The sequence below is a fragment of the Nestor notabilis genome, unplaced genomic scaffold (assembly GCF_000696875.1).
Source record: "Nestor notabilis isolate BGI_N333 unplaced genomic scaffold, ASM69687v1 scaffold29933, whole genome shotgun sequence".
Classification (NCBI taxonomy): domain Eukaryota; kingdom Metazoa; phylum Chordata; class Aves; order Psittaciformes; family Psittacidae; genus Nestor; species Nestor notabilis.
Genome location: NW_009921989.1, coordinates 1 through 10912, shown reverse-complemented (window position 1 = coordinate 10912; position 10912 = coordinate 1). Strand labels below are relative to the sequence as shown.

General features: G+C 56.6%; 1 protein-coding gene across 1 annotated transcript; it reads left to right on the top strand.

Annotated features, from left to right (window-relative positions):
* Nucleotides 1–3: 3 nt before the first annotated feature.
* KIF18B (kinesin family member 18B) lies at nt 4–9596 on the top strand (the record flags this gene model as incomplete). Its single annotated transcript, XM_010011418.1, is given in 14 exon segments — nt 4–262; nt 2089–2246; nt 2696–2800; nt 3070–3180; nt 4600–4797; nt 4985–5047; nt 5049–5165; nt 5552–5626; nt 5745–5857; nt 6177–6297; nt 6553–6674; nt 7366–7580; nt 8584–8830; nt 9519–9596. Coding segments are annotated over 14 exon segments (1982 nt in total), but the record flags the coding sequence as incomplete, so codon positions are not given.
* Nucleotides 9597–10912: the final 1316 nt, after the last annotated feature.

Genomic DNA, 10912 nt, shown 5'->3' with positions numbered 1-10912 from the left:
CGGCCCCTGGCCCCCTGCGAGCGAGAGCGGGCCACGCACCCGGTCCTGCAGGTCGTTGGCCAGCACGTCATTGTCCTCAACCCTGAGGAGCCCGGTGGTCCCCCCGGCAACGTGCTGCCCCTTCGTGGGCCCAAGCACCAGGGCAAGGACCTGAAGTTTGTCTTTGACCGGGTGTTTGGGGAGGAGGCCACGCAGGAGGAGGTGTTCCAGCACACCACCTCTGAGGTGTTGGACAGTGTCCTCGATGGCTACAACTGCTCTGGTAAGACCTGGCAAATGTCTTTGATCCTCCTGCCCCATCTGCTTGGTAGAGCTGTGGATGTGTTTTGGAAGCCCCCAGGCAGTTGAGCAGTTGGACACACACACACACCAGCAGTGCAAAAACCGGTAGCCTTAAAGTTGTTGGTGAAACCAAGCTGGGGTGATGGCAAGTGGGATGAGCATAGGGATGATGCTGACATGGAAATGTCTAATCTCAGCAGGTAAATGAGGGGAAGCAAAACATGAAGTGCTACTGTAGGATCCCAGGCTGGTTTGGGTTGAAGGGAGCTTAAAGCTCATCCAGTTCCACCCCCCTGCCATGGGCAGGGACACCTTCCACTAGAGTGGGTCCAAGTCGGTCTGTGAACACTGCAGGGGATGGGCCAGCCACAGATTCTCTGGGCATCCTGTGCCAGTGCCTCACATAAAACATTTCTTCCTTACATCAAATCTAAACCTGTCCTTTGTCAATTAAAAACTGTTGCCCATTGTCCTGTCGCTACAAATCCTGGTTAAAAAAAAAAATTTTCTCTGACTTTCTTATGAGCCCCATTTATATAAATTGAAAGACCACAGTAAGGTCTCCCCTTCAGGAGCCTTCCCTTCTCCAGGCTGAGCCAGCCCAGCTCTCTCAGCCTGGCTCCAGAGCAGAGCTGCTCCAGCCCTTGGATCACTTCAGTGTCCCTCCTCTGGACCCACTCCAACAGGTCCTTGTGCTGAGGACCCATAGTGCTCCATGGTGGAGAGGGGTTGTGGAGCAAGTGGGGAGAGGCGAACAAGAAGGATGTGTAGATTAACACAGATAAGTGGGAAGCCTTGTGCTTGGGATGGGATAACCCAGGAGCTGGGTACGGGCCGGGATCTGTGTGGCTGGGAGGGCCCTGTTGGTTCTGGTGGGGACTGATCTGAATGGGAGTCAGCCGAGCCCTGTGGCAGCAGAGAAGGCAGGTTGGCTCTGGGGCTGCATCCGCAGGGGATGCTGAGTTGCAGAGTGGGGGCTAGGGTGAAGCAGCCACACCTTGGGGTGCTTTGGGGGACGCTGTGCCCCTCACAAGCCTCTTGCAGGCTGGCAGCTCCACGAAGCTGGGTCTGAAAGCTCCTCTCGTGGTGCTGCAGCCCCTGTGCCGTCGCAGGCTGGCAGCAGACGGTGCCTTAACGAGCACATCACTTGTGCGAGGCAGGCACCGAGCGGGAGACGCCGCGCTCCTGTCTCATCATGTGCCGGGCACTGGCGCTGCAGGATGCTATTCCTGGCTCCCCGTGTGCTCTGCGAGGCGCTGAAGGCTGCCTCTGTCACCGTGCCCACCTGGCAGGCACGTCTCGTGTCTCTATCTGCACAAAAGAACTCCAGGATCCTCAAATGAGAGTGTCGCAAGGCACCAAGCGCTGCTACTGGGGAGAAGGGCTGAGGCTCTCTGCATTAGTGTGTTCTGCTCTGATGGTGGTGCTTTAAAGAGAGTGTTGAAAGGCTGGGGTGGAAAAATGAGATGAGTTATGAGGGCTGGATGAAGAAACACCTTCTAGTGAGAGACGGGGGAACGGGGCTGCTTGGTTTGCTAAAGGGAAGAGTTCAGAGGTGATTTGAGCATCTAAGCAGCGATGGTTCGGGGGCTTATTCTGCCTCTGCTAAATCAGAGAGGCTGAAATGAGGAAATAACCTGCACTGAAAGGTAGTGCAGAGGGTAACAAGCTTTGCCTCGTCTCTGGGAGCCTGTGAGTGAGCCATGCCACAGGAGTTGCTGTGGGAAGATCTCCACATCTCCTCGCCAGCAAGGAGCGGATGTTCTGCTGCTCCCATTAATTCCCATTCCCCCTTTCTCCTCTCAGTGTTTGCCTATGGTGCGACCGGAGCAGGGAAAACCTACACCATGCTGGGCTCGGAGCACAGCCCTGGCATCATGTACTTCACCATGGTGGAGCTGTACAAGAGGATCGAGGCCAGAAAGGAGGAGAAGAGCTGTGAGGTCCTAGTCTCCTACCAGGAGGTACGTTGTGGCTGCTGCCACTGGGTCACTGTCACTAAGATTTGGGGTTGTTCCAGACCCTGTAGTACCACACTTGGGGCACCCAGTGTCCCCAGGGCAGCCCTAGAGCCCAACTGGAAGCAGGCTCACCCTCCCAGTTTGATGAACTGGTGCTGCTGGTTTCTCCCATCTGGAGTTGTGGAATTTTCTCTTCCTTGCCATGGTGCATGTAGCAATGAGGGCTTCCTGGCTGGAAAGGCTTTAGAGGAGCTGTGGCACAGTGAGTTGCCTTTAAAGCCCTCCTGAGCTGTCCCCTAGAGCACCATCAGCTGCTTCCGGTGTCATGAGGTCCTGGAGGGGTTGTTGTGGGTGGGTCAGAGGGTTGTGTGTAACCCTGGAGTACAAAGCTCCTCTCCCTGCTCACCACTGGGGAACCAAACCTCAGCCTGACATCAAGTTCCCTGCTTCAGGTGTACAACGAGCAGATTTATGACCTGCTGGAGCCCAAGGGACCTCTAGCTATCCGGGAGGATCCTGAGAGAGGAGTTGTGGTTCAGGGCCTCTCCTTCCATCAGGTAGGTATTCAAATGGGCACTAAAGGTATAAAAATGGGCAGGGCTGCACCTACACCAGTTTGAAAGCAGATGTGTGTCCTGGAGATAGGGGGTGTATGAAGATGGGGGGTGCCATCACCACAGCTCCTGGCTGGCAGCAAAGTGAGCTGAAACGAGGCCCATAGAGCTGCAGGATGCTATCAGCCTGAGTTGTAGGTGCCCTGTGTTGGGCTGTCTCTGTGCCTGCAGATGGGGCACACTGGCATCATCTCTATCCCTGTTTCCCCCAGCCTGCATCAGCAGAGCAGCTCCTGGAGATGTTGGCCAATGGCAACAAAAACCGGACACAGCATCCCACCGATGCCAACGCTGCCTCCTCCCGCTCACACGCCATCTTCCAGGTGAGGGCTGCTGGACGCAGTGTCACTGGGGATTTGTGCTTAGAAGGAGACTAGGAAGCAGGCCCATGCCAGCCCTGGGGTTCCCACCACTGCTCCTGGTGTGCCGTGGGGAAAAGCAGAGTGGTTGTAGCCCCGAAAAGAGAGGCATGGGGCTGAACAGGGCACTAGCAACACTGCAGCAGGACAGCATGTACTGGTCATGCTGGTGGCCACAATTCCCAGCCACTTCCATGCTCTCAGCTTGGTGTTCTGCCTCCTGGGGCTGCAACTTCGCTCTGCTTTTGACTCTTGTTGACTTAACATGTGGGAGCTGTACCTAAAACCTGACCCAGAACAAAGGGGGCTGATATTACTGGTTTGTGCTTGTGCCTTGAGCAGGCTCTCTCCTCCATCGTGTCCTCCTTGGCACTGAGCTGGGAATTACACTCCCCCAGGGGCTCTGTGAATATGCTCCCCAGTTTCTTGGTGCTGTCCTATGCAAACCTGCCAGTTGATTTCAATTCCAGCCAGGCCCTCTCCTGAATTAGCAGGGCGGTCACGGCTGCGTGGGGAGACGGAGGGCTCTGACTGCAATTTCAGTCTGAACCCGGTGCCTCGCCCGTGGCTGCTTGCAGAGGGAAGTCCAGGTGTCTGGATGCTTTTCCAGCCATCATCCCAGCTGGGTTTGTCAGTGGGTGCTGGATTCCTGCCTGCTGTGAATCCATCGGCTGTGCTGGAAATCTGCCCTTCCCGCTGCCGGCTTTGCCTCCTGGCAGACAAGCCACAGTCCGGTGAGGATGCAGGACCTGTTGCTGGGCTCCAGCACTTCCATGGCACCTCAAGTCCATGCAGGAGTTGCTCCTGGGGGGCCAAATGTGTTTTAGGGCTGTGGGGGAAGCATATGCTTCTCCTGGGAGACCTTTAGGGATGCAGAAGGGGAAGTTACAGAGCGATGCTGCCAGATGAGTCTTGGTGGCTGTGTCCCTCCTTGTCTGTGCCAGCTGGGATCTGGGCTCAGCACTGAAAGCCCTGGCTGATGCCTCCTTGGGGGCAGAGAGAGACACTGTCTTGGGGGCTTGTAGCCCCCGATTGGTGTCTTAAGTTTGGCCAAATTCACTGGGGCTCTGGGTTGGTATTTTGCCCCTTGGGGACCCAACCAGCTCTACTCTACTTGTTTACCCAGCATAGGAGGTGCTGATTATTTTCCATAGCTCTGTCACTTCCTGCAGGACCCCTTCCATGGTTTTGCTACTCACGTTGTCACCCAGTTTTTGGCTTGTCATCTTGGTGTGCCAGGCTCCTCTCTGCCTCACAGCCCACATGATCCACTTGTCCATCCTGTTCTAAACATCAACCCCTTGCCCTGCTGCTGAGCTGCCTCCAACCAGCAACCCCATGTGCCTTGTTGAGCTGCAGCCTCACCCACCTCTGTCCTCACAGATCCACGTGAAGCAGCAGGACCGCATTGGCAGCCTCACTCGGGACCTGAAGGTGGCCAAGATGAGCCTGATCGACCTGGCAGGTTCAGAGCGAGCGTCGGTGGCCAACACCAGGGGAGAGCGGCTGCGGGAGGGCGCCAACATCAACCGCTCGCTGCTGGCCCTCATCAACGTCATCAACGCCTTGGCTGATGCAAAGGTAACGCTGTTCCTTGCATGGCCCTGCTGGGCTCTGGCTCTTGGGGCTGGCTGGATGTGAGTGGTGTCCTCAAGTTTCAATCCTGCTGGTGCTGGGGGGTGAGCGCAGCCATGCCCTTGTGACTCAGGGTGAGGAGCTGAGTGCCCAAGGGCCAACAGCTGAGCAGGTCCTTGATCTCTTGGGACAGAGCAAGAAAAGCCACATCCCGTACCGGGACAGCAAGCTGACACGCCTGCTGAAGGACTCCATTCATTGGTGGCACCTGCCGCACTGTCATGGTGGCAGCAGTGAGTCCCTCCGTGCTGGCCTACGAGGACACCTACAACACGCTCAAATATGCCAGCAGGGCCAAGGAGATCAAGCTGTCGGTGAGGAGCTCATGTGTGGTGGTGTGCTGTGTGTTTGGGAGCTGCTGATGGATGGGAAGGAGCCTGCTGCGTGGTGGGGTAGATTAGTGGGAGCCTTCCCTTACCCAGCTTGAGTTTTCCAGCCCTGGGCAGAAAGCAGCCGATGGAGTTGCAGACAGTGTGTGCCCGGTCTTCTGCTAAAGCCTCTCAGCCCAGAGCATAAAAAGGCTTGTGACTGTGGCAGTAGGTCCCTGAGTGCAGATCGTGTCTGCTGCAGCCACCCCAGGGCTCTATGGGGACCCTGGTGCCTGGAGGAGGCTGAGGAGCTGCCCTGCTCCAGTGTCAGGAGAGGGTCTGTGCTGCAGCCCACAGTGCTGCTTTAACCTCTGCCTCCTCCCTGTCTGCAGCTGAAGAGCAACACGCGCAGCTCTGACTACCACATCTGTGAATATGTCGAGATCTGCGAGCAGCTGAAAGGGGAGGTGAGACGCTGGTGGGGAGGGCAGGGCTCTGTCCTTAGCTGTGGTTTGTCTGGGATGCAAACCTCTGAGCTCCAGGGGTGGTAAAACCATTTGAGCAGCAGATGATCCTTCCTTGCAGGTGGCAGATCTGCGGGCAAAGCTCCGTGCTTATGAGGATGCTGCCCAAGAGGCAGAGAACCAGGTGCCAGCACCACAGGCTCCCTCCAGCTTGAGCCCAGTGCAGCTGCCCAGGTGAGGCTGGGGGGAAAAGAAGGGACAGAGCTTTTGTGTGTGACCTCCTGGCATCCCTTATATCAAGGAGCTTGCAGAGTTTTAGTGCTGGTCACAGCCTAGGTGCCTGTCAGAAAGCAGATGAGCTGCTGGTGTGCACCATCATCTTGACTGTGGTTGGTTTTGGTTCTGAACCTGGAGTGCAGCACACAAGCACTGAGGGAAGCTGGGTTGCAAAGGCCAAATCTTCTGTTTGATCCATCCCAAAACTTCTCATGCAAAATAGTACTTCACCAGAGGATTTTCTCTGGCTCACTGGCTGCTTCTCTGGCTTCTGTAGGTTGGAGGAAGCTGTCCCAGAGACATGCTTGGCCCTTGATGGTCAGAGGGAGAATGAGGGAGAGCAGCAGGAGCTGGAAGCTGGTTTGCCTGTTCAGATGCAGCTGGAATTGGAGAATGAGGTGAGAGCAGGGATGGGCTTGGCATGATGAGCATGGCCCAGAAGAGGCTGGGGGGCTCATGGGGTACACTGGGCCTGCTGGGAGAGGGCAGGAGCTCAGTGGGTCCATGTGTCCTGGCTCAGCATGTGCTGGGCTGTGGTTTGCTAGCAAAACCCCTTAACTTCCCAGGTAACAAGCACTTTGGGGACCAAACTCAGCTCAAATATGGGCTAACCCTGGGCTAGATAGGTAAGGAATTTTGGCTGATTGCTCCAGGCTCCAGAGGAAATGCCTCCCAGCAGCCCTAGAGCATCCCATCGGGCAGATCTGCAGCTGGAACCGAAGCAACCAAGGCTTGGAAGAAATAGCCTTCTGCAGGGGCTGTCACACACGGAGAAGTAAGTGTCCTCCTGCCCTCCCCGCGTCCTCTTGGTTGTCCGTGAAAGGTGGGTTGTCCACCCTCCTGTTGCATGGAGCCATCCTGGGGATGGCCTAGATGAAGAGGCCCACATCTTTGCTTCCGGATGACTGCCTGCCCTGTAAAACAAGGGATTTGGCTCCTGGGATCTAATCCCATGGAATAATCTCTCCTGGAAATGCCAGCTATGAAGGTTTCCAGGCACAGCAACTGTTTGAGCTTTAAGTGTGTGGTGTTAGTTCTGAAACTACCTCTGAAGACTTTCTTCCTGCCTCGGCTCCCCCAGGTCCTGCCCTGGCAGGGCTCCCTCAGCACCATCTGGAGCCTTCTTAGAAACGTCTCTTGGGGGAAGTTGGCCCTGACGTGGGCCTGGATCTGTCTCTAGCCAAGCTAATGAGTGTCTGAAGCCCAGCACAAAGTCTGTAGGTGCTGCTTGATCCCTTGTAACCCACAGGTGAACACACAACTCGGAGTTGGTATCCTGTAGTAAGAGGTTTCCAGCTTGGGCAGCTCACAGCTTCAAATCTGCTTCTCTTCCCCCAGAACTCTGCTAATGGGCTCTGCCCCACCTGAGGTGGTGTCTCAGAGGTGATGCTGGTGCTGCTGAGCCTCTGTTACTGGTGACAGTGGCTCAAGGTGACCTGCTGACTGGTTCATCCCTCTGTCCCCAGGCCTGCAGCCACTATCCTGAGTGTCATCCAGAAGCTATATTCCATCCTGAAGGCTGCCAACCTCCTTACTCCTGACGTGGTTTCTGTGCTTGAGGAACTGGAGCACCTGGTCCCTCGGGACACTGGTGTAAGCCCTGAGCAAGCTGTGCCTCTGAGCAGACCCGCGGAGGTCAGCGAGGCCACCCCAGCCAAGAGGATGAAGTGGAGCTGTGATGGTGAGGATTTGGATTTGGGACATTTGGTGCTGGCCCCTCTCCTTTGTCTCTGTGCACTGGAGGAGCTGGTGGAGGGAGGCAGCTCACAGCCACGGGCACAGGACAGGGCAGGGAGGCGAGTTTCTCCTGATGTGCCACCCAGTGGGTTGTGCCAAGAGCAGCTCCAGCCATGCTTTGGAGAGTGATTCAGGGTATCCAGCAGGAGCCATGGGCAGCCCTCATCTTGGGGAACTCAGCCTCTGTGTGTGCAAGTCAGCCTCAACATGAGGGGTGTTCCTGCTCTGGGAGATGAAAGCAGCAGTTCTGATCCTTTACACCTCCATGGTGTGTTTGCCCAAGTCACCCTGCCTGTAGCCTCAGCCCCTGTCTGACCAGGGCTGAGGTCTTCCTCCTCATCCTCAGTGCTAACGCATGAACCCAGCAGCAAAGCTGTGGGCTCTGCAGGCCTCATTCTCCTGGGGGAGCCCAGGCATTGCCATGGGCAGTTGCTCTGGAACCAGCCTGGTGCCTTTAGGCTGCCAGGGGGCAGGATTACTTGTGCTGCCTCTTTTCCTCTGGGTTTAATGTGGTTTGATGGGAACACCGCTGGGAAATGCCTGCTGCGGGGCTCGTTGGGCAGACATCCACTGAGCTGGGATGGAGGAGAGGGGGATGGCCTGAGGTCTGGGGCTTCCTGGGAGCTGCACACAGAGAGGTGACTGTTTCTTTCCTGCTCCTTTAGCCAAGGCATCTGTTACCATACCCATTGCCCCTGTGACGAGTGCCACCCTGCAATGCTTGCAGCAGCCTTCTCCATTCTTCAGCCATGGGCCCATGGCTTCCAGCCCGATTAAGGGGAAAAAGTCTGAGCTGGCCAGTGCTTCCCCATCAAGACGTTCCTGCAGTGTCAAAAGGCAGATGAAACACCAGAAGAGATGTGGAAAAGCAGCGGAGATTCCCAGGGCACAGAGCCCAGGCACCCCCTGGTTCGAAGCAGAAGCTCAGACCCCCCCTGGCTCCCCAGTGCCACCGTGTTACACCCCCAAAACCTGCCAAGCACCAGTCACCAGAAGCCGGGTGCCCCTGGCAACATCATCTGCCCAGAACCAGTGCTCCCTGCCTGCCCACGACCTCAATGCGACTTTTGAGGTCTGTGAGGGCAGCAGATCTCCCAGCACCATCGAGCCGGTTTCCATCAGCCTGTCTGAATTCTCTGTCTGGGACAACAGCCAGTGCCTCCAGAAAGAGCAGGATGGTCTCTTCATGCCCAAGTAAGTGCTGCCCTGGATGGGTTACATGTGTGTTTGGGTTATTCCCTCTGTGGCCCTGCTGTTTGGGGGAATCCATTGTGGATCACTGCAGCTCTGCTAAGAGGGGACACTGGGCAGAAGACACCCAGCCTGTGGACAGGTTCATGTGTGAATCAATGGCAAAGATAGAAAAAGAACATCTTCTCTCTTTGGACATGGAGGAGCATCCTCCAGATGGCTTCTGGAGCCCCAAGTGCTGGTTGGGAGGCAGGTCCCTGAGAGGCTGGGACTGCAGTGTTGGGGTTTTCATCGTGGTTTTTAGTGCTGGTGCTTCAAAGGGGCCCTGGCTTATACAGACCCGGGTGAATCTGTGTGACCACCCAAAACCAGAGATCAGCACACCCTCGATAATGCAGGACACCCTTAGGTCTCCCTGTCTCCTCCTATAGCTCTAGAAAATGGTTCCTGCACAGGGCAACTGGGGAAACTGAGCTGAAGGAGCTTTAAGCTCCCTTCCAACCCAAACCAGCCTGGGATCTCCTGAGGATTTATCCCTGTTTGAACCACTTTCCCCTACAAAACCAGGCAGGTTTCCTGTGACCCCTGTTCCCTGCAGGGGGATGGCACTGGCCTGGTTGCCTCCCAGCCTTCTGAGAGCGGGTGGTCAGGATCCATCCCCTGCCACTAACCCTCTTTTCCTTGGCTACAGAGCCCCCATCTCGATGTTGGCCATGAAGAATTCCTCCATCCCCAAAGCATCTGTGCTGAAGCAGACGCAAGCGGAGAGGTGAGACAGTCATCAGCACCCTGTGCCCCATAGCGCTCCATCAAGGCAGCTCCTGCCTGTGCTCCCCTCTGAGGATCAAGCCCCCATCCCTGTGGCAGCTGGGGACGATGGGGAGCCTCTGCTCTGAGCTTTGGGGGTTTGAAATGGTCCTTTTTTCTTTCACAGCATCGCTTTCCCCTGCCTGGGTGGGCTCCAGAGCTGCACTGCTCAACATCAGAGCAGCAACAAGAGATGTGTGCAGCCCTCCCGCATCCCAGGTGAGCCCTGTGCCCCTGCACACCCAGCCAGGCACCCAGGGAACCCCTTTCCCTGCAGCACGATGGGCTGTGGGAGTGATCCCTGCCTCGGGCAGACAGGAAGGTGCTGCTGGGCCAGCCCTGTTCTGGACTGGGGGGACAAATAGCTGGGAACGGGATGTTTGGTGCTGCTGGAAGCTGCCATTTGGGGATTGCTGCTTCCTGGCTGTAGCCACAGCCTTGGGAAGGGTGGTGGGTTACTTGGAGAGGGGTAGGAAGGAGGAGGGAGCTGGCAGTGCTTGGATCCCATCAGGAGGGGCTCTGGGTTTGCTGCTGTTACCCACGAGCTGCCTCAGCTGTTTCTCTCCTCTTGCCCTCCTCAGAGCGTCGCTGCGGGGCTGGCACCCGGAAAGGCAGCAAGAGGACCTCCAAAGAGCTCACCCCTGTCCCCCCTGCTCCCCCCTCCCAGCCAATGAAGCTCTTATGCTGATGGCTCCATGATCCTTCCCAATGTCCCAAACCCAGGTACCAAACTTCTTCCTTCCTCTGCATCCTTCCTGCAGCCCCACAACGCTCCCCCTTAAGCCTTTCTTCTTCTCATAAAGTCACCCCTATATCCCTGCTCTGTCCCCATTCCATGTCGCCCCTCCTCAGCCCAGCCCCGTGTGTTTTTTCCAGCAGATGGTTTATTGTTGTTCCCTCTCAGCCCCTCTCTTATCCCTGTCGGGGTTTCGAGTGCCGACAGATGGGTGATGCTAAGAAATAACATGTGTTTTTAATAAATTGCTTCGTTTCAAAGCAGAGGGGTGAGGAGAGACAGTGGCTGGTTCTTCTTGTGTCCCGTCCTGGGGGGAGCTGGGCTTGGAGCCTGGGAAAGGCCCTTGTTCCTGGGGGTGAGCTCCATCATCCTGGGCTTCCTGTTGGGTGCCTTCTACCCCCTATGCTGTGCTGTGGGGGTCCAGGCTGCTTGTGCCGTGTCCTGGAGTGCAGGCCCAGCTCCTGCTGCTTTGTGTGTTTCTGTGCTGTCCCCCCCTGCTAAAACCCTGCAGCTGCCACCCCTGTCTCTGTCCCCCTTGCTCC